Raw genomic sequence first — 27500 nt, 5'->3', positions numbered from 1 at the left:
CAGAACTGAGTCCAGAGTCTGATCATACTCCTCACTCTCTGCTGAGCCCACATAGATGATCTTCCACTCCAGGTCTAAACACACACACACACACACACACACACACACACACACACACACACACACACACACACACACACACACACACACACACACACACACACACACACACACACACACACACACACACACACACACACACACACATTAACTTCCCTGACCCAGTCTGTAATACCTACATGTTTCAAGCAGACCACCATAGTCCCTGTTCCCAAGAACACTAAGGTAACCTGCATAAATGACTCTCGCCCCGCAGCACTCACGTCTGTAGCCGTGAAGTACTTTGAAAGGCTGGTCATGGCTCATATCAACACCATCATCCCAGACACCCTGGACCAACTCCAATTCGCATACCGCCCCAACAGATCCACTGATGACGCAATCTCTATTGCACTCCACACTGTCCTTTCCCACCTGGACAAAAGGAACACCTATGTGAGAATGCTATTCATTGACTACAGCTCAGCGTTCAACACCATAGTGCCCTCAAAGCTCATCACTAAGCGAAGGACCCTGGGACTAAACACCTCCCTCTGCAACTGGATCCTGGACTTCCTGACGGGCCACCCCCAGATGGTAAGGGTAGGCAACAACACATTTTGCACCCTGATCCTCAACACGGGGGCCATTCAGGGGTGCGTGTTCAGTCCCCTCCTGTACTCCCTGTTCACCCATGACCTCATGGCCTCACATGACTCCAACACCATAATTAAGTTTCCCAACGACACGACGGTGGTAGGCCTGACACCAACGACTAGACGGCCTATAGGGCAGAGGTCAAAGACCTGGCAGTGTGGTGCCATGACAACAACCTCCCACTCAACGTCAGCAAGACAAAGGAGATGATTGTGGACTACAGGAAACGCTTCAAGTTCCTCTGTGTCCACATCACTAAGGACCTATCAAACGCACCAACGCAGTTGTGAAGAGGGCACGACAAAGCCACTTCCCCCTCAGGAGACTGAAAAGATTCAGCACGGGCCCTCAGATCCTCAAAATGTTCTACAGTTGCACCATCGAGAGAATCTTGACTGGCTGCTTCTCCGCTTGGAATGGTAACTGCTTTGCATCCGACCACAAGGCGCTACAGAGTGTAGTGCATACGCCCCAGTACATCACCGGGGCCGAATCCACTGCCATCCAGGACCCCTATGCCAGGCGGTGTCAGAGGAAGGCCCTAAAAATTGTCAAAAGACTCCAGCCACCCAGTTCTCTCTGCTACCGCATGGCAAGCGGTACCGGAGGGCCAAGTCTAGGTCCAAAAAGCTCCTTAACAGCTTCTACCCCCGAGCCATAAGTCTACTGAACAGTTAATCACATGGCTACCCTGAATATTTACATTGACCCCCTTTTTAATTGCACTGAGACTCTTGCACCGGCTCTATGCACACTGAATGGGCTCTACCAACACACATGCTACACTGACACTCCAACACACACACACACACACACACTGACGCCAAACACACACAGACGCTGCTACTCTGTTATTATCTATCCTAATTGCTTTGTCACTTTTACCCCTACCTACATGTACATATTACCTAAATGACCTCGTAACCCTGCACATTGACTCAGTACTGATACTCCTAGTATATAGTCTTATGTTCTATTTAATTGGGCCATTTCCTTTTTTGGAAATTGTTCTTACTTTTTCATTCTGCATTGCTGGGAAATGGCCCGTAAGTCTAATAATAATAATAATAATAATAATAATAATAATAATATTTAAAAAATGGTTAAACGCTTTTCATTATACAAAAATGCATAAAATGTATCAAAATAAACGTTAAACTAAATTATATATACAAATACAAAACCATATCATAAAATCAACAAAGTCTTGGAGGAAGGGTAGGTCAGCCAAAAATGAGGAGTCTGAAGGCCTGCTTTAAAAGCCCCAACAGTAAACATCCAGATTATCTGGAAGGGAGACCTAAAGGTGTTGCTGGGAAGAAAAGGACCCAACGTTCCGAGCCGGGTCTACACATTGTTCCGAGCCGGGTCTACACAATGTTCCGAGCCGGGTCTACACAACGTTCCGAGCCGGGTCTACACAACGTTCCGAGCCGGGTCTACACAACGTTCCGAGCCGGGTCTACACAACGTTCCGAGCCGGGTCTACACAACGTTCCGAGCCGGGTCTACACATTGTTCCGAGCCGGGTCTACACATTGTTCCGAGCCGGGTCTACACAATGTTCCGAGCCGGGTCTACACAATGTTCCGAGCCGGGTCTACACAATGTTCCGAGCCGGGTCTACACAATGTTCCGAGCCGGGTCTACACAATGTTCCGAGCCGGGTCTACACAATGTTCCGAGCCGGGTCTACACAATGTTCCGAGCCGGGTCTACACCTGTTGTTTTGGGCAGACGTGACAAATACAATTAAGGAAGTTTACTTCACACACACTACGTTTAAAACCCATCTATTCACTAGTGCACTATTTTTGACCAGGTCCCATAAAGCTCAGAGACTACACTATATTAGGGAATAGGCTGCCATTTCAGACACAACCACTCAGTAAGTCTTGTCCCACCACCTCCACTTTAATGCGGGCAGGATAGGTTTCTTCTCATTAGTGGAAATAGCTATTTATCGGTTATAGAAAATGACCTAGGAGAAGAGACAATTTATTGGTAAGTCGTTCCACTGTCTGACATGGTACTCTGTTAGCGCACCAACCCGCCCGAGTCCACCCAGACGTCAGAGGAGGACCGGAAACGTGAACAATACGCGCGGGCGCCAAATTCTGATGAAGCGTCAACACGAATAGCTCATTTACTCAAACAATACCACCATATTTGAATTTATCTAAGCAGTTAGCTATAAAAACATATACGTGTAAAGTTAATTGAAAGGTACATTTAAGCAAACTGTTGTTGCACCTAAAAGGCAACGGTTAGCTACATTATAATTACACAATAATACTATAGTTAGTAATCTACATACGTTTGTTAGATTTTACAACAACAAAAAAAGAAGTTAGCAACTGAATAAGGTTACCACTCACCCTCCGGTAAATCCTCCATGCATTCGAACGTAATCTCGAACTGAAACGGGTTCCCAAAAGGACTTGGGTTGTCTAACACAGCGACATTCAACACTTGAACTTTAGCCATTTATTTTCAGTAGTCTTGAAAGCGTAGCTGATGAATAATTTGAAAATGAATCGAATTTAACTCTATCTCCCTTGACGTTGCAGATAAAGGCAGAACGGGAAAATAATAAACCAGCTAACGTTAACAATTCCGTCTCTTTGACTAAAGATACGTGTGTGGCGTCTTCTGGTGGTTGTTACCGTCTTCTCTCCTGCAAACTTTGTCAATTTCAATTGCTTGCAATATAACACCTGCTTGGCGCTAGATTCGTTTTCAAAATAAATTCAACAAAAGCTTGCTTTGGCAGGTTTTGGGTTATTTTGTAGCTAGAGGATAACATTCGCACTCCCGCCAGTGTGTTCGGAAATGGTCCGCGTGACGTCACGAAATCCAGCAGCGTTTCTTCTTCTCTCTTCCGGCTGTAGAACTGAGGATGGTTGAACAATAAACTTTACGCTGCCATCTAGTGACGAGACTGAACAGTTCAGATTGAGATTTTGCAGAAAGTAGGCCTCCAGTAGTAGCAGCATAAGCGCTGCACAATTAACAAAATGACAAAGCAATGAGTTGAGGAGAGATAATATTTCCATGTGATTAACGTCTATTAGCTGATGATGTTGCACTCTGCTGAAACACACACTCAGGATTGTGACTTAAATAAAGACCAGCTTTTGTGTGTGTGTGTGTGTGTGTGTGTGTGTGTGTGTGTGTGTGTGTGTGTGTGTGTGTGACACAGGGGGTTGGTGGCACCTTAATCGGGGAGGATGGGCTCGTGGTAATGGCTGGAGCAGAATGAGTGGAATGGTATCAAATACATGGTTTCCAGGTGTTCGATGCCACTCCATTTGCTCTGTCCCGGCCGAGCCGTTCTCCCCCTGTCTGTGTGTGTGTGAATATTGTAGCGACCCTGGTTTATAAGCGCTGATATCGACTATGCCACTTGAGCATACTTTTGTTGCACAATCGATGGCGCACTGGGCTTGGGGCCAGGAAATGGACTGTCCGAGCCACACTCCCTGCCTGTTTCATAACAATACATACAGCTGAATAGGCAGACAGTCACTGTGTACAAAATTGACTGGTCAGTTTCTAACAGAATATATTCCGAATCCTAAATGGTAAATAAAACTCCTCTCCAGTCGATATTCGCTCTGCATTAGGCTTCAATGAGTTATACCACGGCATAGAACTCACAGACGGTGTCTACCTTCAGTCAACACCCTATTCCTTATATAATGCACTAATTTTGACCAGAGCCCTCTGCCACTGTTTACACTATTTGCTAAAGATGTAGACTATAGAAGGCCTGTTTTTCTCTCCACAACGGTGTGTGTGTGTGTGTGTGTGTGTGTGTGTGTGTGTGTGTGTGTGTGTGTGTGTGTGTGTGTGTGTGTGTGTGTGTGTGTGTGTGAGAGAGAGAGAGAGAGACAGAGAGAGAAAGGCGATCAGTTGGTAGCAGTCCTAGGTACTGATTGGCTCTTGCGGTACATGTGACAACGGTCCTCATCTGCATATGGACAGGTACGCTATGGTGAGCGTGGTGGAAATGACACCGGGCTGACACCGTGAATGGAGTTTTAAAGATAATCGAGAAATCTCCTAAATAGCCCTAGGACATTGCTAGTCTACACCAAGAGGACTACTGTTTCATACCGCCCATTGACTTCGGAAAATAGCTCATTGTAATCAGTAGGTAAGTCCATGGAAAACACCTAAATTAAACAATCGCCAGTGTTGTTTGATAGGTCCGTATAGTAGTGCAGACGTGATAGAGTTGGCAGAGGTGTTATTGAAACGTAGTTAAAGTAGGCCTAGGCTGGTTTTAGCAGTGGGACCTTAGCTTGATAGGCTTCGAATGCTGAAAGCCGTGTTTAGACCGTTTTGGGTTGGTTTTATTTCTTTGTAACAGCACCGCGTTACAATTGATGCACCTGAAAACAGGTGTAGCAGGCTCGGTCGCATTCCAACAGCTGGGCAGACATTCCTTCTATCGGCGCTTTGAAATGACGTGTGTATGTGGCTGGGTTTCGCTCTGAATTCAAATATTAGTTTAGTTATAATAGTTACTTTGACAGGTGATCCGTAAAATGGAATGGTAATTTGCAATTTGAGCAGATTTTAAAATAAAGCATCAAGAATTGGTCGTTTTTTTTAAATGGGTCTGGTCCTAGAGTTTTTATTAGTTGTTTCATCTTACTTGATAGGCATAATTGTAAACGTGATAATATGTGCGCTTCAATATTCAAATGTATTTCATTATTCCGTATTCAGATTCTAGTCACACGGTGGTTGTTTAGGAATGGTTGTTTGGACAGTAAAGTAAATACGTTGCGTTTCCTGTATGTTGTTCAACTCGTGGTTTCAGTGTAGTGTTGATCATGTACTATTGTTTACCCAGAGTAGATCATTAACTATCTCACAGCTAGGAATGTTCAGACTCTCCAACCCTGGGTTTGTGCTTTTCCATCTCTGACTGGGGATGTGTCCCAAATGGTACCCTTATTATTATTTGTAGTGTACTACTGTTCACCTGGGTCCACACCCATTATATACACACTGACCCTTATCTCGTGGACTATGGGCCCCGGTCAAGAGTAGTCAAGTGTAAAAGGAATGCGGTGCCATTTGGGACCCGGTTAAGAGACACTGTTTCAGACCGTCTCTGGACCCGGTTGAGAGACACTGTTTCAGACCGTCTCTGGACCCGGTTGAGAGACACTGTTTCAGACCGTCTCTGGACCCGGTTGAGAGACACTGTTTCAGACCGTCTCTGGACCCGGTTGAGAGACACTGTTTCAGACCGTCTCTGGACCCGGTTGAGAGACACTGTTTCAGACCGTCTCTGGACCCGGTTGAGAGACACTGTTTCAGACCGTCTCTGGACCCGGTTGAGAGACATTGTTTCAGACCGTCTCTGGACCCGGTTGAGAGACACTGTTTCAGACCGTCTCTGGACCCGGTTGAGAGACACTGTTTCAGACCGTCTCTGGACCCGGTTGAGAGACACTGTTTCAGACCGTCTCTGGACCCGGTTGAGAGACACTGTTTCAGACCGTCTCTGGACCCGGTTGAGAGACACTGTTTCAGACCGTCTCTGGACCCGGTTGAGAGACACTGTTTCAGACCGTCTCTGGACCCGGTTGAGAGACACTGTTTCAGACCGTCTCTGGACCCGGTTGAGAGACATTGTTTCAGACTGTTTCTTGACCCGTTTGACATTGCAGCTGACTGTCGAGACTGACCGATCTACAAATCACCTTGGATCACAAATAACTACTCAATATTATTTGTAGATCAGTCAGTCAGTCGGTCAGAATTTACCCATGATACATTACCCATGATACACTGCCATTGTTTCTATGCCGATGTGTTCCATAGACTGTGACAGACAGCTAAACTGCCTCAAAGGGGCTGAATTCACTGATATGGCCTGGCTCATTGATGCTCTCCAACACTCTGTCTCTCTAGAGACAGGCACCCCTCACTGTCAGTCTGGCTGCTATGTCCCCATTGGTCCAGATGTGAGAGCAGAGACCAGCAGTGTCACCTCTAACCCTCAGGTGAGTGAGACATCCGTCCACCTATTGTCTGTGTTTCTGTCTGCCTGTGTACCTGCTTCTCTCTCTCATCCCCTCCTCTCTCACTGACTCAGGGCCCGTCGTCATGAAAATGGTGTTGTGGTTACCAAGGCCGTCGTGGGGGTTGTGGTCTGTGTTAGTCCCAGGTCTGGCTCTATTGCTGTGTCTGGCCCTGGCCCTGATGGGCTGTGTGATCAGGAAGAAGAGAAGGATGGAGGGAATGTATCGGCCCAGTGCGGAGGAGAGCAAACAGACAAGACCACGGGGGGCAGAGAGACCAGGCCTGCCCCTGCCCAAGGAGGAGAGACTCATCTGATACACGCACTCTAGCCTGGACGCTGCACACACACACACACACACACACACACACACACACACACACACACACACACACACACACACACACACACACACACACACACACACACACACACACACACACACACACACACACACACACACACACACACACACACACACACACACATAAACTCTCTCTTTTCCTCCCTCTCTCTGTCACTACCATTGCCTCCCTCTCCTCTACCCTGTACATGAAGCCAGAATGGGTTATTGGTAACAATGTTTTGTATGTATTGTGTAAAGGTATCTGTATATGAAGTGTCTTGTTAAATATGGCAGAACATGCCTGGTGGATGTTCCATGTTCTCTCCAGTTTCTCCAACTGTGCTGATGTTGTCATCCGTGTGTCAACAGGTGAATGCCCCGTCAGGGGTGTGTTGTTTACCTGTAGGTGGACTAGTTGTTGGCATGTTTACCTGTAGGTGGACTAGTTGTTGGCATGTTTACCTGTAGGTGGACTAGTTGTTGGCATGTTTACCTGTCGGTGGACTAGTTGTTGACATGTTTACCTGTAGGTGGACTAGTTGTTGGCATGTTTACCTGTAGGTGGACTAGTTGTTGGCATGTTTACCTGTAGGTGGACTAGTTGTTGACATGTTTACCTGTAGGTGGACTAGTTGTTGGCATGTTTACCTGTAGGTGGACTAGTTGTTGACATGTTTACCTGTAGGTGGACTAGTTGTTGACATGTTTACCTGTAGGTGGACTAGTTGTTGACATGTTTACCTGTAGGTGGACTAGTTGTTGACATGTTTACCTGTAGGTGGACTAGTTGTTGGCATGTTTACCTGTCGGTGGACTAGTTGTTGACATGTTTACCTGTAGGTGGACTAGTTGTTGGCATGTTTACCTGTAGGTGGACTAGTTGTTGACATGTTTACCTGTCGGTGGAGTAGTTGTTGATTTGGTCAGTCATGCAGAGAAAAGGGAATTTAAAACTTCCTCTATATGCAAAACGTCTCTCTTTATTATGGCAGTTATACTGTTACATGTATACAAACCATGATTTAAGTTTATCCCTTGTATAAAACATTAGTGTGTGTTTTTATATCTTGAAAATGAAGAGAATGGTGAGTAAGACACTATGAATGATTTCTAATGCACTTCTGATGATATTATCCATGTGAAAAAAATAAAACTCCTCTCAAAAAGTATAAAACATCCATTTATTCAGTGCATTTAATATCATCCAGGAGAAAAAGATTTGATTTAGTAAAAAAAAAAAAATTCTTCAAGTGTGTATTCAGTGCATTGAGTTAATGTATTCATGTTCCACAAGCCCCACCTGCTGGTCATCTAAGGACAATACAGCCAGCGACATCAGTCAGAGGGATGGACAGAACTGAATCCTGGATGTCATGTAACATGATCACGGGTGTATTCAGCAGTGGTGTAAAGTACTACTTAAGTCGTTTTTTTTTTTTTTGGTTATCCCCCACATTAGTTTACTATTTTTGACAACTTTACTTCACTACATTCTTTAAGAAAATAATGTACTTTTTACTCCATACATTTTCCCTGTCACCCAAACGTACTCGTTACATTTTGACAGGAAAATGGTTCAATTCACACACTTATCAAGAGGACGTCCCTGGTCATCCCTACTACCTGATCTTGTAGACTCACTAAACACAAATGCTTAGTTCGTAAATGATGTCTGAGTGTTCCCCTGGCTATCTGGAAGAAAAAAAAGAATATGGTGCTGTCTGGTTTGCTTAATATAAGGAATTTGAAATTATATTTACTTTTGATGCTTAACTACATTTTATCAATTGCATTTACTTTTAATACTTAAGTATATTTAAAACCAAATACTTTTAGACTTTTACTCAAGTAGGATTTTACCGGTTTGACTTTCATTTATACTTGAGTCATTTTCTATTAAAGTATCTTTACTTTTACTCAAGTATGACAATTGGGTACTTTTTCCACAACTGATATTCAATAGTTGCATAATTTAGCAAAATGTTTAGCGTTGTATCAAAACGTTTTGCAGTGGTAAAAGTTTAATCCAAACTGAAAATATTTTCCAATTAAAATAAGTGTTTCTATTGAAAAAATTCAGAAAGGTCCCTCCCCGTTTGCTTCCAAGCGAATGCACCCTGGGAAAAACTTTTGGCATTATATCATAGACCTGTATAAGAATGTTACAGAATGTTCCGATAGAAATCGGAATTACTGTCTGTCGGTTAGAATATGGGAGTGTGTCAATTCTATTCATTCTATTTCTACTTGCAACATTCAGAGCTCTTCATGTTCCTGAGTTTCACTTCCCATCCCAATTTCTTCTCTGACTCATCAAGTCCCTCAGTCTTTGAAAACTGCAAAATCATTGGCTGAGCTATGCGCCACTCAAACAGTCCTGCACCAATCATCAAGCCTCAAATCTCTTCTTCAGCTCAGACACCTTGACAGGGGGCGGGTCTTCCTGCACTGTGGTGTTCCCCCCTGGTTCTGATTGGTTATTTATAGGCGTAGTCAGTACAGGTGTGGCTATGACAGGTCCAGCTCTGTCATTATTTGAGACCTGGGTGTTGTTGGGTTCCTGAGGGCAGCTCTTCTGTATAGTGTCCCAGGTCTGAGGTGTGTTGCTGGGCTTACTGGGTTTAGGCGAGCCCCTGGTCTGGGCCTTCCCATGGAGGGTTTGCACGGAGGCCGGTGACTGGAACAGTGCTACAGCAGATGAAACACCGGGAGAAAGGGGCGTGGGTCCCACCTCTATTTCCTCCCCCCTTTCTTCTCTTTCTAGCTGACCCAGGGGTTGTTTAGAAGCAGGGGTTGCTGTGCCATTCTCAGGCCCAGGAAAATCAGTGGTTTTGGGGGTGAGTCTGTCCCCTTCTCCCTGGTTGTCCTCCACTGCCCCGGCTCCGGCCCTAGACTCAGTACCCGGCCTTGGGCCTCTGTTCCTGGGTAACTCTCCTGGTGTCTTGGTGCCTCTCTCCTGCCCCTGCCCCTGGTTCTCCTCTCCTTGTTGCTGGTCTTGACCTCTGTAATTCTGCATCTTCTCTCTCTTTTTCTCTCCCTCCACTTCTTTCCCCTTCCCATTCTCACCCATACATTCAGACTGAATCTCTGGCTCCATAGTGATGTCTTCATCCCTCTTCCTCTCCTCCATCCGTTGTTCATCCTGCCCTCCTTGCCTCAGAACATTCCATCTCTCCATCCCCACCTCTTTCCTCACTTTAAGGTCCTCTGCCTCCACCAACCCCTTTTCCATCCCCTCTTCTCTCCTTCCCTCCTCTCTCCACTCCTCCTCTCTCCTTCCCTCCTCTCTCCGCTCCTCCTCTCTCCTCCCACCCTCTCTTCTCCCTTGAGGTGTTTCTGATGCTTCCTCTGACAACGCCTGTCCCTCTCCTAGCCAATCAGAATCATCTGTCTGTTCTGGCCCCTCCCCCATGTAATGTAGCCCCTCCTCCTGGTTCCAGCTGTGCAGACTGCCACTCCCACCGATGGACACGCCTAGACTCTCCTGACTGGGAGTGGCCAGGCCCCTCTGTTGACACACACGGTGAGGAGATGAGGTCTGTGTCTGGGATGTTTCCGTGTGTGTGTGTGTGTGTGTGTGTGTGTGTGTGTGTGTGTGTGTGTCAGTGTGCTGTCCTCACCTGTCTGATGTAGTCAGTAGTATCAGGTCCAAACAGGTCTAGACTTCGTGTCCCGTAGAGCAGGCCGCGGTCATGGGAGCTCCGGGCACTCAGCGTGTCAAAGATCTCCCCCAGGAGGTCCATCTCTTCTGGGTCACACATACCCGAGTCTCCCCCCTCCTCCTCCTGGAGCTCTGGGTCTGCCACGGGGCCTGAGACAGCACTGATACACACATGTGAATGAACATTTTGGTTCCATCGCTCTCTGTCTCTGACTCACTCACCCTCTCTCTTTTTCTCACTCACTCACTCACTCACTCACTCACTCACTCACTCACTCACTCACTCACCACCCTCTCTCTTCCTGTCTCTAATTCATACCTTTCACTCTCACTCTTCCGTCCTCTCTCTCTCTCTCTCTCTCTCTCTCTCTCACCTGTCCTGCCAGTCTTCTTCCCAGGTGTCTCTGTTCTCTTGTGTGTTCTCGTTGTCAAGGAGACAGCCTTGTTTGTTAACTGGACGACGGGGACGAGACTGACATAGTGCGACAGAACAAGACATAGGCAGGACATAATGCGACACAGCAAGACATAGCAAAATCATCACAATAGAAAAGGTTAAGTTTATGATTGGTGGGTTGAATAATCCAATCCTAGATATGTGGTGATGATTAACTTCTACCTCCAGTGATTGGTCAGTGTCCCCTGGCCCACCCCTGTCTCAGTCTCCAGTATCTATGCTGCAACAGTCTATGTGCAGGGGGGGGGGGGGGGGGGGGGGGGGGCTAGGGTCAGTCTGTTAAATCTGGTGTAATTCTCCTATCTTATCTGGTGTCCTGTGTGAATTTAATTATGCTCCCTCTAATTCTCTCTCTTTCCCTCTCTCCCTTCCCTCCCGGAGGACCTGAGCCCTAGGATCATGCCTCAGGACTACCTGGCATGATGTCTCCTGGCTGTCCCCAGTCCATCTTGTCGTGCTGCTGCTCCAGTTTCAACTGTTCTGCCTGCGGCTAGGAAACTCTAACCTGTTACCGCACCTGCTGTCTCGACCTCTGAATGCTCGGCTATAAAAAGCCAAATGACATTTACTCCTGAGGTGCTGACCTGTTGCACCCTCTACAACCACTGTGATTATTATTTGACCCTGCTGGTCATCTATGAACGTTTGAACATCTCGAAGAACAATCTGGCCTTAAAAGGCCATGTTCTGGTATAATCTCCACCCGGCACAGCCAGAAGATGACTGGCCAGCCCTCAGAGCCTGGTTCCTCTCTATGTTTCTTCCTAGGTTCCTGCCTTTCTAGGGAGTTTTTCCTAGCTACCCTACTTCTACATCTGCATTGCTTGCTGTTTGAGGTTTTAGGCTGGGTTTCTGTACAGCACTTTGTGACATCTGCTGATGTAAAAAGGGCTTTATAAATCCATTTGATTGATATTAGAGGCAGGTCTTACCTTCCCAAAGTGTTGTGTGATTGGTAAACGGCTCTGAAGGCAATCTGATTGTTTGCGGCGGTGTGTGTGTGTTCCTGACACGGAGTTGCCTCTCTTAAGGGAGAGAATCTCAACGTGCTCCTGCACATATATAGAGAAAGGATGAACACACACACACACACACACACACACACACACACACACACACACACACACACACACACACACACACACACACACACACACACACACACACACACACTACAAAACAACAACAACACATACCTTGGGTGATAGAAAGTTCCTCAAGCCACGTTTGGCCTGAAAGAAAAGACAGAAAATAATTAGTAGGAAACCATATTTCACTAAGGGAGCACACACACACACACACACACACTCACACAAAGACACACAGACACACACACACAGACTACGCACTTACCGACTTGTACATGTGAGTCTTAGACTTGACGTTAAGGATGAGAGCTCCTCCCCCTTTCTACCAACAGAGCAAAATAATCAGACAGACCAATCAGAACACTTGAGACATTATTTAACCCATAGCAAGTAAGTGTAAGAGATGTGTGTTGTGTAAATTACAGAACCCTGTAAGTTCTTACCTTCAGGTTGCCCACCAGTTGATGATAGGCTTTGGTGCTTCCTGAGAGAGAGAGAGAGGTTATTAATTTTTCAGCAGTCTTATGGCTTGGGGGTAGAAGCTGTTAAGGAGCCTTTTGGTCCTAGACTTGGTGCTCTGGTACAGTTTGCCGTGCAGTAGCAGAGAGAACAGTCTATGACTTGGGTGACTGGAGTCTTTGACAATTTTTTGGGCCTTCGGTACCGAGTCAATGTGCGGGGGGGTGCAGGTTAGTCGAGGTAATGTAAAGTGACTATGCATAGCCTTCCTCTGACACCGCCTAGTATAGAGGTCCTGGATGGCAGGAAGCTTGGCCCCAGTGATGTACTGGGCCGTACGCATTACCCTCTGTAGCGCCTTACGGTCAGATGCCGAGCAGTTGCCATACTAGGTGGTGATGCAACCGGTCAGGATGCTCTCGATGGTGCAACCGGTCAGGATGCTCTCAACTGTCCCCCAGGGCTCAGTTCTAGGCCCTCTCCTATTCTCGCTATACACCAAGTCACTTGGCTCTGTCATATCCTCACATGGTCTCTCCTATCATTGCTACGCAGACGACACACAATTAATCTTCTCCTTTCCCCCTTCTGATAACCAGGTGGTGAATCGCATCTCTGCATGTCTGGCAGACATATCAGTGTGGATGACGGATCACCACCTCAAGCTGAACCTCGGCAAGACGGAGCTGCTCTTCCTCCCGGGGAAGGACTGCCTGTTCCATGATCTCGCCATCACGGTTGACAACTCCATTGTGTCCTCCTCCCAGAGTGCTAAGAGCCTTGGCGTGACCCTGGACAACACCCTGTGGTTCTCCGCTAACATCAAGGCGGTGACCCAATCCTGTAGGTTCATGCTCTACAAAATTCGCAGAGTACGACCCTGCCTTACACAGGAAGCGGCACAGGTCCTAATCCAGACACTTGTCATCTCCCGTCTGGATTACTGCAACTCGCTGCTGGCGGGGCTCCCTGCCTGTGCCATTAAACCCCTACAACTCATCCAGAACGCCGCACCTCGTCTGGTGTTCAACCTTCCCAAGTTCTCTCACGTCACCCCGCTCCTCCGCACACTCCACTGGCGTCCAGTTGGAGCTCGCATCTGCTACAAGACCATGGTGCTTGCCTACGGAGCTGTGAGGGGAACGGCACCTCCGTACCTTCAGGCTCTGATCAGTCCCTACACCCAAAGAAGGGCACTGCGTTCATCCACCTCTGGCCTGCTGGCCTCCCTCTGCGGAAGCACAGTTCCCGCACAGCCCAGTCAAAACTGTTTGCTGCTCTGGCACCCCAATGGTGGAACAAGCCCCCTCACGACGCCAGGACAGCGGAGTCAATCACCACCTTCCGGAGACACCTGAAACCCCACCTCTTTAAGGAATACCTGGGATAGGATAAAGTAATCCTTCTAACCCCCCCCCCCCATAAAAAAGATATAGATGTACTATTGTAAAGTGGTTGTTCTACTGGATATCATAAGGTGAATGCACCAATTTGTAAGTCGCTCTGGATAAGAGCGTCTGCTAAATGACGTAAATGTAAATGTGATGGTGCAGTGTTTTTGACGATCTGGGGACCCATGCCAAATCTTTTCAGTCTCCTGAGAGGGGAAAAGGTGTTGTCGTGCCCTCTTCACAACTGTCTTGGTGTGTTTGGACCATGATAATTCATTGGTGATGTGGACACCAAGGAACTCGAAACTCTCGACCCGCTCCACTTCAGCCCCGTCGATGTTAATGGTGGCCTTTTCGGCCCTCCCTTTCCTATAGTCCACGATCAGCTCCTTTGTCTTGCTCACATTGAGGTAGAGGTTGTTGTCCTGGCACAACACTGCCAGGTCTCTGACCTCCTCCCTATAGGCTGTCTCGTCGTTGTCGGTGATCAGGCCTACAACTGTTGTGTCATCAGCAAACTTAATGATGGTGCTGGAGTTGTGCTTGGCCACGCAGTCGTGGGTGAACAGGGAGTACAGGAGGGGACTAAGCACGCACACTTGAGGGTCCCCCATGTTGAGGATCAGCGTGGCAGATGTGTTGTTGCCTACCCTTACCTCCCTGGGGGCGGTCCGTCAAAAAGTCCTGGATCCAGTTGCAGAGGGAGGTGTTTAGTTCCAGGGTCCTTAGCTTAGTGATGAGCTTTGTGGGTACTATGGTGTTGAATGCTGAGCTGTAGTCAATGAACAGCATTCTCACGTAGGTGTTCCTTTTGTCCAGGTGGGAAAGGGCAGTGTGGAGTGCGATTGAGATTGTGTCATCTGTGGATCTGTTGGGGCGGTATGCGAATTGGAGTGGGTCTAGGGTTTCTGGCATGATGGTGTTGATGTGACCCATTACCAGCCTTTCAAAAAAACTTAATGGCAACCAACGTGAGTGCTGCAGCAGGTAATCATTTAGGCAGGTTACCTTCACTTTCTTGGGCACAGGGACTATGGTGGTCTGTTTGAGACATGTAGGTATTACAGACTCAGTCAGGGAGAGGTTGAACATATCAGTGAAGACACTTGCCCGTTAGTCCGCGTATGCATTGAGTACACATCCTGGTAATCTGTCTGGACCCACGGCTTTGTGAATGTTGACCTGTTTAACCTGTTATGGCTAGGGGGCAGTATTTTCATGGCTGGATAAAAAAACGTACCCGATTTAATCTGGTTACTACTCCTGCCCAGTAACTAGAATATGCATATAATTATTGGCTTTGGATAGAAAACACTCCAAAGTTTCTAAAACTGTTTGAATGGTGTCTGTGAGTATAACAGAACTCAAATGGCAGGTCAAAACCTGAGAGATTCCTTTACAGGAAGTGGCCTGTCTGACCATTTCTTGAACTTCTTTGCCATCTCTATCTTTTACAAAGGATCTCTGCTCTAACGTGACACTTCCTACGTCTTCCATGGGCGCTCAGAGCCCGGGAAAAACCTGAATGTCGTCATCCCAGCCCCAGGCTGAAACACATTATCGCCTTTCTCAAGTGGCCGATCAAGGGACTGTGGGCTTAGGCGCGTGCCCTGGCCGCCCCCGTCTTTGTGATTTTTCCTCTGTTTGCCGAAAAGGAGATTCCCGGTCGGAATATTATCGCTTTTTTACGAGATAAATTGCATAAAAATTGATTTTAAACAGCGGTTGACATGCTTCGAAGTACGGTAATGGAATATTTAGAATTTTTTTGTCACGAATTGCGCCATGCGCACGACCCTGATTTACCATTTCGGATAGTGTCTGGGACGCACGAACAAAACGCCGCTATTCGGATATAACGATGGATTATTTTGGACCAAACCAACATTTGTTATTGAAGTAGCAGTCCTGGGAGTGCATTCTGACGAAGACAACAAAAGGTAATCAAACTTTTATAATAGTAAATCTGATTTTGGTGAAGGCTAAACTTGCTGGGTGTCTAAATAGCTAGCCCGTGATGGCTGGGCTATGTACTTAGAATATTGCAAAATGTGCTTTCACCAAAAAGCTATTTTAAAATCGGACATATCGAGTGCATAGAGGAGTTCTGTATCTATAATTCTTAAAATAATTGTTATGCTTTTTGTGAACGTTTATCGTGAGTAATTTAGTAAATTGTTAGTAAATTCCCCGGAAGTTTGCGGGGGGTATGCTAGTTCTGAACGTCACATGCTAATGTAAAAAGCAGTTTTTTTATATAAATATGAACTTGATTGAACAAAACATGCATGTATTGTATAACATAATGTCCTAGGTGTGTCATCTGATGAAGATCATCAAAGGTTAGTGCTGCATTTAGCTGTCTTCTGGGTTTTTGTGACATTATATGCTAGCTTGAAAAATGGGTGTCTGGTTATTTCTGGCTTGGTACTCTGCTGACATAATCTAATGTTTTGCTTTCGCTGTAAAGCCTTTTTGAAATCGGACAGTGTGGTTAGATAAAGGAGAGTCTTGTCTTTAAAATGCTGTGAAATAGTCATATGTTTGAAAAATTGAAGTTTTTGTATTTTTGAGGAATTTGTAATTCGCGCCACGCCTATCATTGGATATTGGAGCAGGTGTTCCGCTAGCGGAACGTCTAGATGTAAGAGGTTAAAGGTCTTGCTCACATCGACTATGAAGGGCGTGATCACACAGTCGTCTGGAACAGCTGGTGCTCTCATGCATGCTCTAGTGTTGCTTGCCTCAAAGCGAGCATAAAAGGCATTTTGCTCGTCTGATAGGCTCGCGTCACTGGGCAGCTCGCAGCTGGGTTTCCCTTTGTAGTCCGTAAAATGTTTCAAGCCCTGCCACATCCGACGACCATCAGAGCCGGTGTAGTAGGATTTAATTTTAGTCCTGTATTGACACTTTGCCTGTCTGAGGGCATAGCAGGATTTCTTATAAGCGTCCGGATTAGTCTCCCGCTCCTTGAAAGCGGCAGCTCTAGCCTTTAGCTCGGTGTGGATGTTGCCTGTAATCCATGACTTCTGGTTGGGATATGTACATACGGTCACTGTGGGGACGACGTCGTCGATGCACTTATTGATGAAGCCGATGGCTGAGGTGGTAAACTCCTCAATGCCATTGGATGAATCCAGGAACATATTCCATTCTGTGCTAGCAAAACAGTTCTGTAGCGTAGCATCCGCGTCATCTGACCACTTCTATATTGAACGAGTCACGGGTACTTCCTGCTTTCATTTTTGCTTGTAAGCAAGAATCAGGAGGATAGAGTTCTGGTCAGATTTGCCAAATGGAGGGCGAGGGAGAGCTTTGTATGTGTCTCTGTGTGTGGAGTAAAGGTGGTCTAGAGTTTAAATGATTTATTTTATTTTCATCCTCTGGTTGCACATGTGACATGCTGGTAGAAATGAGGTAAAACAGATTTAAGTTTGCCTGCATTAAAGTCCCCGGCCACTAGGAGCGCCACTTCTGGATGAGCATTTTCTTGTTTGCTTATGGCCTTATTTAGCTTATTGAGTGTGGTCTTAGTGCCAGCATCAGTTTGTTGTGGTAAATAGACAGCTATGGAAAATATAGATGAAAACTAGATTGTTTGGCAAGCATCGGTTTGTGAGGACTTAAACACACAGACACAGACAGACAGACAGACAGACAGACAGACAGACAGACAGACAGACAGACAGACAGACAGACAGACAGACAGACAGACAGACAGACAGACACCTGCTTCTGCTGTTCCACACTGTAGCATCTCTTGTTCAAACAGGTCGTCTGGCTCTATCCCTCTGTTCAGCAGCTCCAGACGTCCATCAATAAACTGAAAAGCAAAAACCCAGTCAATGAACTGCTTTGTTAGTATATCATAGTGACTCCTATTCAACCCTGAGAAGATCGTTCTACTGAATATCACTATGATTCTAATAATAAACTTAGAACTGTTTGTTCTGTAATCCTGACAAAGACATAACGGTCGAATTGTTGTGACAATGAACACCTGAGGAAGTGGAGCTATATTGCAGAATGTGGATTATTGCAGAATGTGGATTATTCTCTTTTGCTAATGGCCAGACATCCAGACTACAAATGACCTTTTGATGTTTGTATGTTGACCTGTTTTTCTTGTTTGTTTTACACCTCCATACCACGAGGACATTTGATATCCACATGTGTGTGTGTGCTACTTGTTGTCATGTTTGTTTTGTTATGGTATCCCCAGAACAGCAGAGGGCAGCGTCCTGTCTTGAGATGAACTCACCTGTTTGAAGAGCTGCAGGAGGAGGAGGGCACTCATACTGATATACACACACACACCACACCACATACACACACACACACACACCCACACCACCCACACCCACCACACACACACCACACCACACCACACACACAGGTACCTGTTTGAAGAGCTGCAGATGGACAGCACTCTGTAGGAACTGTCTCATACTGGAAGACCTGTGGTCCAGGAAAACCTCCTCACAGAACATGACCTGACCATTCTAGGGAGGGAGGGAGGGAGGTAGGGTGGTAGGGAGGGAGGGAGGGGATGGAGAGGGAGGAGGCAGAGAGAGATGGTGAAGAGAAGACACTTTATTGAAACAGGTGTCTTTATATACAGTATTATAGAGTATTCTACAGTATTATTGCATACAGAGTAAAAAGCATCTGCACATTATTGTATTTTAATGTTATGTATTCCAACTTCGTTCCCAGAGTATTCCAGATTATTATTGTTCTAACCGTTTTCCCAGAGTATTACCGTTCTAACCACGTACCCAGACTATTTCAGAGTATTATCGTTCTAACCATGTACCCAGACTATTTCAGAGTATTATCGTTCTAACTGCGTTTCCAGAGTATTACCGTTCTAACCGTGTACCCATACTATTTCAGAGTATTATCGTTCTAACCGTGTACCCAAACTATTTCAGAGTATTATCGTTCTAACTGCATTTCCAGAGTATTATTGTTCAAACCGTGTTCCCAGAGCATTCCAGAGTATTATTGTTCTAACTGTGCTCCCGGAGTATTCCAGAGTATTATTGTTCTAGCCGTGTTCCCAGAGTATTCCAGAGTATTATTGTTCCAACTGTGCTCCCGGAGTATTCCAGAGTATTATTGTTCTAGCCGTGTTCCCAGAGTATTCCATAGTATTATTGTTCTAACTGTGTTTCCAGAGTATTCCAGAGTATTATTGTTCTAACTGTGTTCCCAGAGTATTACCGTTCTAACTGTGTACCCAGACTATTTCAGAGTATTATTGTTCTAACCGTGTACCCAGACTATTCCAGAGTATTTTCGTTCTAAACGTGGTGGCAGGGCATTCCAGAGTATTATTGTTCTAACTGTGTTTCCAGAGTATTATATTTTTAACCGTGTTCCCAGAGCATTCCAGAGCAATATCGTTCTAACCGTGTTCCCAGAGCATTCCAGAGTGTTATTGTTCTGTGTTCCCAGAGTATTATTGTTCTAACCGTGTTCCCGGAGTATTCCAGAGTATTACCGTTCTAACTGAGTTCCCAAAGCATTCCAGAGTATAATTGTTCTAACCATTTCCCCAGAGTATTCCAGAGTATTATTGTTCTGAGTTCCCAGAGCATTCCAGAGTATTATTGTTCTGAGTTTCCAGAGTATAATTGTTCTAACTGTATTCCCAGAGCATTCCAGAGTATTATTGTTCTAACTGTGTTTCCAGAGTATTACCATTCTAACTGTGTTTCCAGAGTATTACCGTTCTAACCATGTTCCCAGAGTATTCCAGAGTATAATAGTTCTGTGTTCCCAGAGCATTCCAGAGTATTATTGTTCTAACTGTGTTTCCAGAGTATTACCGTTCTAACTGGGTTTCCAGAGTATTACCGTTCTAACGTGTTCCCAGAGTATTCCAGACTATTATTGTTCTAACCATGTTCCCACAGTATTCCAGTATATTATTGTTCTCACCGTGTTCCCAGAGTATTCCAGAGTATTATTGTTCTAACCGTGTTCCCACAGTATTCCAGTATATTATTGTTCTAACCGTGTTCCCAGAGTATTCCAGAGTATTATTGTTCTAACCGTGTTCCCACAGTATTCCAGTATATTATTGTTCTAACTGTGTTCCCAGAGTATTCCAGAGTATTATTGTTCTAACCGTGTTCCCACAGTATTCCAGTATATTATTGTTCTAACTGTGTTTCCAGAGTATTCCAGAGTATTATTGTTCTAACCGTGTTTCCCTTCAGAGCGTCTCCATATCCTCCAAACAGCAGAGCCTGAGCCCTGAGGAAGGCCTTGGCCACGCCCACACCTGCTGACGCTGCCTGATGTTTCAGAGACAACTTCAGACCTGATACCTGGTACACACACACACACACACACACACACACACACACACACACACACACACACACACACACAGACACACACGTTGTTACACAGACACACATTGTTACATGGACACACACACACACAAGTCCACATGCAAGTTATCCACACACACATCTAAACGTGCTTACTTGCTCAAACGCAGGGATGCGTGAAAGCAGGCATGCGCGCACACACACACACACACACACACACACACACACACACACACACACACACACACAGACACAGACACAGACACAGACATTCACATTACCACATCTGCTGGTATCTTCTTCAGGTCATCGAAGGGAGATTCTATAGTGTTGGTGTCTACATTCAGAATCACCACGTCCTCTAACCCCCGGCTTCTCACTCTCTGGATCAATACATCAATACATCAATACATCAATCAATCAATACATCAATACGTCAATACATCAATACATCAACACATCAACACATCAATACGTCAATATGTCAATACATCAATACGTCAATACATCAACACATCAATACATCAATCAATACATCAATACATCAACACAGCAATACATCAATCAATACGTCAATACATCAACACATCAATACATCAATACATCAATACATCAACACATCAATACATCAATCAATACATCAATACGTCAATACATCAACACATCAATACATCAACACATCAATACGTCAATATGTCAATACATCAATACGTCAATACATCAACACATCAATACATCAATCAATACATCAATACATCAATACATCAATACATCAACACAGCAATACATCAATCAATACGTCAATACATCAACACATCAATACATCAATACATCATCAATACATCAATACATCAATACATCAACACATCAATACATCAATACGTCAATACATCAACACATCAACACATCAATACATCAACACATCAATACGTCAATACGTCAATACATCAAACAATCAATACGTCAATACGTCAATACATCAATACATCAACACATCAATACATCAATACATCAACACATCAATACGTCAATACATCAATACATCAATCAATACATCAATACATCAATACATCAATACATCAAAACATCAAACATCAATACATCAAAACATCAACACATCAATACATCCATCAATACATCAATCAATACATCAATACATCAATCAATACATCAATACATCAATCAATCAATACATCAATCAATCAATACATCAACACATCAATACATCAACACACCTCAATCAATCAATACATCAATACATCAATACATCAATACATCAACACATCAATACATCAATACATAAATTAATCAATACATCAATACCTCAATCAATACATCAATCAATACATCAATCAGTCAGTCAACAAACCAACCAATCAACTAATCAATCAGTCACTTAGTAAGTCCATCAATCAGTCAATCGATCAATCACAAAAACAGTCTGTCCGTCCGTCCATCCGTCTGTCCATCAGTCAGTTATTTTCCGATGTGGTCTCATAGTATACTGTATGATTCATACTGCCCTGCAGGTCCTGGCTGCTTGTCAGAGGGATGATATACCATTAGATCCTTATGGAAACCATGGAGATGCTGTAGTTACTGTACCTCTGTCAGACTAGAGTGGACTCCTATGAGGAAGGGCATCGGAGCACTGAGAGACAGAGAGAGAGAGAGAGATTGAGTGCTTTCATATATACATTTCAGTGTGTATGTGTGTGTGTGTGTTTTCTCTCTCTCTGACCAGCAGTAGTCCAGTAGGTGTGGGGGCAGGACAGGTATGAAGATGTGTTGCCAGTACATGGGGTAGAGCACAGCACTGAGGGCATGAACACACGCTGTTAACTGGAGCGGAGAGACAGAGAGAGAGAGGGAGGGAGAGAGAGAGAGGGGGGGAGAGAGAGAGAGACAGAGATAGAGAGGGAGGGAGAGAGAGACAGAGAGAGACAGAGAGAGAGAGGGAGGGAGAGAGAGGGAGGGAGAGAGAGACAGAGGGGGGGAGAGACAGAGAGAGACAGAGAGAGAGAGGGAGGGAGAGAGAGGGAGGGAGAGAGAGACAGAGGGGGGGGGAGAGAGAGGGGGGGAGAGACAGAGAGAGACAGAGATAGAGAGGGAGGGAGAGAGAGGGAGGGAGAGAGAGAGAGGGGGGGAGAGACAGAGAGAGACAGAGAGAGAGAGGGAGGGAGAGAGAGGGAGGGAGAGAGAGGGAGGGAGGGAGAGACAGAGAGAGGGAGAGAGAGGGAGAGAGAGGGAGGGAGGGAGAGACAGAGAGAGGGAGAGAGAGGGAGAGAGAGAGGTGGGAGGGAGAGAGAGGGAGGGAGACAGAGAGAGGGAGAGAGAGGGAGAGAGAGAGGTGGGAGGGAGGGAGGGAGACCAATCAGAACAGCATACATTTCTGTTAGAAATTACGGAAAGCAACCTTTGAGAAAGGGTTGAATGAAGTTTTGTGAGTTGTTGAGGTATAGTGTGTGTGTCTGTCCTCACTGTGCTGAGTTTGCTGGAGAGGATGAGGATGCGTCTCTCAAACAACATGCTGGCATAGAGCTGGAGGAGGTTAGACACATCTACTGCTACCACCAACTCTGTCAGGTTCCTCTGTAGCACACACACACACACACACACACACACACACACACACACACACACACACACACACACACACACACACACACACACACACACACACACACACACACCACAGTATAAAAAAAATAGGTACCACTTTTCTTAAAGCATTCAGGTACCGCTGTAATGTAAGACCTGTCGTAACCATGGACACTTTATAATGTCTTATCTTCCCGTAATGATCTCTCTGTCAATGTCAAGACAGTGGTTATCTATGAGATGTATAGTATAATCAATGTCAAGACAGTGGTTATCTATGAGATGTATAGTATAATCAATGTCAAGACAGTGGTTATCTATGAGATGTATAGTATAATCAATGTTTAAGACAGTGGTTATCTATGAGATGTATAGTATAATCAATGTTTAAGACACTGGTTATCTATGAGATGTATAGTATAATCAATGTTAAGACAGTGGTTATCTATGAGATGTATAGTATAATCAATGTTAAGACAGTGGTTATCTATGAGATGTATAGTATAATCAATGTTAAGACAGTGGTTATCTATGAGATGTATAGTATAATCAATGTTTAAGACACTGGTTATCTATGAGATGTATAGTATAATCAATGTTAAGACAGTGGTTATCTATGAGATGTATAGTATAATCAATGTTAAGACAGTGGTTATCTATGAGATGTATAGTATAATCAATGTTAAGACAGTGGTTATCTATGAGATGTATAGTATAATCAATGTTAAGACAGTGGTTATCTATGAGATGTATAGTATAATCAATGTCAAGACACTGGTCATCTATGAGATGTATAGTATAATCAATGTTAAGACACTGGTTATCTATGAGATGTATAGTATAATCAATGTTAAGACACTGGTTATCTATGAGATGTATAGTATAATCAATGTCAAGACAGTGGTTATCTATGAGATGTATATACTATCGTTGGAAACGGACAAATTGCCTTGAGCAGGTTTTAGTATGTTTATAATTGTATAAGTAGCCTAGCAACAGTGATGAATGTGTTCTGGGTTAAATGGAATGATCTACAGTATGTGTAAAGGGGGCCAGTCTCTAAACAGGATGTTTCCAGAAGGGTGAGATAGGAGGCATGTGTTAGAGGTAATAGATTGTAAACTACTGCCCTGTAGCACTGTCTTATAGCTGTTCTATATCATTATATTCTCTCTATATGTTATAGCTTCGCTGATCTATACCATTAAATTCTCTCTGTATGTTATAGCTTCACTGTTCTATGACATTATATTCTCTTTATATCTTATAGCTTCACTTTTATAGTTCATTATATTATCTCTGTATGTTATGCATCATTATATCCACTGGACTGTGAATAGATTGCTTATTCTCAGAAATAGCTCTTTGTGTCTGAGAAAGATAATTATCTAGTGGACTGTAGCAGGCTGCAGGACTGTGCACTCCCTAGTCTCAAAGCCTCTCCTGGCTGATAAAGAAGTGGACTGTAGCAGGCTGCAGGACTGTGCACTCCCTAGTCTCAAAGCCTCTCCTGGCTGATAAAGAAGTGGACTGTAGCAGGCTGCAGGACTGTGCACTCCCTAGTGTCAAAGCCTCTCCTGGCTGATAAAGAAGTGGACTGTAGCAGGCTGCAGGACTGTGCACTCCCTAGTCTCAAAGCCTCTCCTGGCTGATAAAGAAGACAGGGAGGTGGGTGGAGGAGAACCAAAGGTTCTGGACTCAAGCTGGGACAATAACACCACCTGTCTAACAATGAATTGTTTTTCGACAGAGGAGAGGGGTCTGTTTGGGAAGAGGGGGGGCGGGTGGTTAGTCAGAGGTTGTAAATATATGTGATTGTGACCTCATATCTTGTCTTTGCATCTGTATGACCCAGTGTGGTGAATACATCTAACATCTGTATGACCCAGTGTGGTGAATACATCTAACATCTGTATGACCCAGTGTGGTGAATACATCTAACATCTGTACGACCCTGTGTCGTGAATACATCTGTATGACCCAGTGTGGTGAATATATCTAACATCTGTATGACCCAGTGTGGTGAATACATCTAACATCTGTACGACCCTGTGTCGTGAATACATCTGTATGACCCAGTGTGGTGAATATATCTAACATCTGTATGACCCAGTGTGGTGAATACATCTAACATCTGTATGACCCAGTGTGGTGAATACATCTAACATCTGTATGACCCAGTGTGGTGAATACATCTGTATGACCCAGTGTGGTGAATACATCTAACATCTGTATGACCCAGTGTGGTGAATACATCTAACATCTGTATGACCCAGTGTGGTGAATACATCTAACATCTGTATGACCCAGTGTGGTGAATACATCTGTATGACCCAGTGTGGTGAATACATCTGTATGACCCAGTGTGGTGAATACATCTGTATGACCCAGTGTGGTGAATACATCTAGCAGCTGTACGACCCAGTGTGCTGAATACATCTGTATGACCCAGTGTGGTGAATACATCTAACATCTGTACGACCCAGTGTGGTGAATACATCTAACATCTGTACGACCCAGTGTGGTGAATACATCTGTACGACCCAGTGTGGTGAATACATCTAACATCTGTATGACCCAGTGTGGTGAATACATCTGTACGACCCAGTGGCGTGAATACATCTGTATGACCCAGTGTGGTGAATACATCTAACATCTGTATGACCCAGTGTGGTGAATACATCTAACATCTGTACGACCCAGTGTGGTGAATACATCTGGACGACGCAGTGTGGTGAATACATCTAGCAGCTGTACGACCCAGTGTGGTGAATACATCTGTACGACCCAGTGTGGTGAATACTTCTAACATCTGTATGACCCAATGTGGTGAATACATCTAACATCTGTACGACCCAGTGTGGTGAATACATCTGTATGACCCAGTGTGGTGAATACATCCAACATCTGTACGACCCAGTGTGGTGAATACATCTGTACGACCCAGTGTGGTGAATACATCTGTATGACCCAGTGTGGTGAATACATCTAACATCTGTACGACCCAGTGTGGTGAATACATCAGGGTCAGGGTTAGGGTCAGGATCAGGGTTAGGGTCAGGATCAGGGTCAGGGTCAGGATCAGGGTCAGGATCAGGGTTAGGGTTAGGGTTAGGGTCAGGATCAGGGTCAGGGTCAGGATCAGGGTTAGGGTTAGGGTTAGGGTCAGGGTTAGTGTATTACAGTGACAGCAGACTCACACTTTCAGGGATGGAAGGGAGCCCTCTGGGGTCTGGAGCGATGAAGTACGGGACCTGGGGAAGAAGGGAACAAGTAGCAGTTAGTTTCCATCCCAAATGGCACCCTATTCCATAAGTGCACTATTTTTGACCATGGCGCATAGGGCTCTATGCAGGGAATAGGATGCCATTTGAGGTGCAGTCCTAGTCAGAAAGAACAACATCTGGGTGTATGTTAGTACTGGTAGACCCATCATGATCCTGTTATCAGGTCTGGTTCTGAGAGATGATCTTGAGAGAACCAGGGTTCACCGAGTGTCCAGGTGATTTAGATTTTTGATTAGTCTAGTTTTAGGTGTTAACTATGTCTTGGTTTAGTAGTAGACCAGGTTATAGGTTATAGGTGTTAATCCAGACCAGGTTATAGGTTATAGCTCTTCATCCAGACCAGGTTTTATGTTATAGGTGTTAATCCAGACCAGGTTATAGGTTATAGGTGTTAATCCAGACCAGGTTATAGGTTATAGGTGTTAATCCAGACCAGGTTATAGGTTATAGGTGTTAATCCAGACCAGGTTATAGGTTATAGCTCTTCATCCAGACCAGGTTTTATGTTATAGGTGTTAATCCAGACCAGGTTATAGGTTATAGGTGTTAATCCAGACCAGGTTATAGGTTATAGGTGTTAATCCAGACCATGTTTTAGGTTATAGGTGTTAATCCAGACCATGTTTTAGGTTATAGGTGTTAATCCAGACCAGGTTATAGGTTATAGGTGTTAATCCAGACCAGGTTATAGGTTATAGGTGTTAATCCAGACCAGGTTATAGGTTATAGCTCTTAATCCAGACCAGGTTTTAGGTTCTATATGTTAATTCAGACCAGGTTCTAGTGGGTGTTAGTCCAGACCAGGTTTTAGGTTCTAAGTGTTATAACAGAACAGGTTTAAGGTTTTATGTGTCAGAACAGAACAGGTTTTAGGTTCTAAGTGTTATTCCAGACCAGGTTTTAGGTTCTCGCTGTTAGTCCAGACCAATTTCTGGGTTCTAGGTGTTAGTCCAGACCAGGCTTTAGGTTCCAGGTGTTATAACAGACCAGGTTTTAGGTTCTAAGTGTTAGTCCAGACCAGGCTTTAGGTTCTAGGTGTTAAAACAGACCAGGTTTTAGGTTCTAAGTGTTAGTCCAGACCAGGTTTTAGGTTCCAGGTGTTAGTCCAGACCTAGCAGTTTTCCAGG

The 27500-nt window shown here is 44.8% G+C and overlaps 2 protein-coding genes and 1 long non-coding RNA gene across 5 annotated transcripts in view; 1 reads left to right on the top strand and 2 right to left on the bottom strand.

The window, feature by feature from the left end:
- The window catches only part of LOC106564261 (histone chaperone asf1b-B), a 10260-nt gene extending 6696 nt beyond the window's left edge, over nucleotides 1-3564 (bottom strand). The window contains exons 1-2 of the mRNA XM_045690780.2: nucleotides 3075-3564; nucleotides 1-74 (exon numbers count right to left, since the gene is read on the bottom strand). The exon at nucleotides 1-74 is cut by the window's left edge and continues 42 nt beyond it. Of these exons, the coding sequence (XP_045546736.1) occupies nucleotides 1-74; nucleotides 3075-3183 (183 nt within the window). The 5' untranslated portion in view covers nucleotides 3184-3564. The remainder of the gene's footprint in view (nucleotides 75-3074) is intronic.
- A 1069-nt stretch (nucleotides 3565-4633) lies between these two features.
- On the top strand, nucleotides 4634-8261 carry LOC106564262 (uncharacterized). The gene is made up of 3 exons (XR_001319452.3): nucleotides 4634-4855; nucleotides 6631-6722; nucleotides 6815-8261. It is a non-coding gene; the product is annotated as an uncharacterized LOC106564262 (long non-coding RNA).
- The window catches only part of LOC106564264 (DENN domain-containing protein 1B), a 34131-nt gene continuing 14883 nt past the window's right edge, over nucleotides 8253-27500 (bottom strand). For 2 of the 3 annotated variants that reach the window (XM_045690776.2, XM_045690777.2), the window contains 15 exons: nucleotides 26287-26340; nucleotides 22967-23077; nucleotides 22227-22327; nucleotides 22091-22136; nucleotides 20767-20868; nucleotides 20354-20479; nucleotides 18542-18643; nucleotides 17871-17964; nucleotides 12735-12775; nucleotides 12557-12613; nucleotides 12400-12435; nucleotides 12136-12255; nucleotides 11121-11218; nucleotides 10706-10907; nucleotides 8253-10593 (listed from right to left, as the gene is read on the bottom strand). In XM_045690776.2, coding sequence (XP_045546732.2) covers nucleotides 9475-10593; nucleotides 10706-10907; nucleotides 11121-11218; nucleotides 12136-12255; nucleotides 12400-12435; nucleotides 12557-12613; nucleotides 12735-12775; nucleotides 17871-17964; nucleotides 18542-18643; nucleotides 20354-20479; nucleotides 20767-20868; nucleotides 22091-22136; nucleotides 22227-22327; nucleotides 22967-23077; nucleotides 26287-26340 — 2409 coding nt within the window. In that variant the 3' untranslated portion in view covers nucleotides 8253-9474. The remainder of the gene's footprint in view (nucleotides 10594-10705; nucleotides 10908-11120; nucleotides 11219-12135; nucleotides 12256-12399; nucleotides 12436-12556; nucleotides 12614-12734; nucleotides 12776-17870; nucleotides 17965-18541; nucleotides 18644-20353; nucleotides 20480-20766; nucleotides 20869-22090; nucleotides 22137-22226; nucleotides 22328-22966; nucleotides 23078-26286; nucleotides 26341-27500) is intronic. The other variant, XM_045690778.2, reaches the window with a different exon arrangement.

The sequence above is a fragment of the Salmo salar genome, chromosome 12 (assembly GCF_965601325.2).
Source record: "Salmo salar chromosome 12, fSalSal1, whole genome shotgun sequence".
Lineage (NCBI taxonomy): Eukaryota > Metazoa > Chordata > Actinopteri > Salmoniformes > Salmonidae > Salmo > Salmo salar.
The sequence above is the reverse complement of the archived record's forward strand: the minus strand, read 5'-3'. Positions and strand labels throughout refer to the sequence as shown.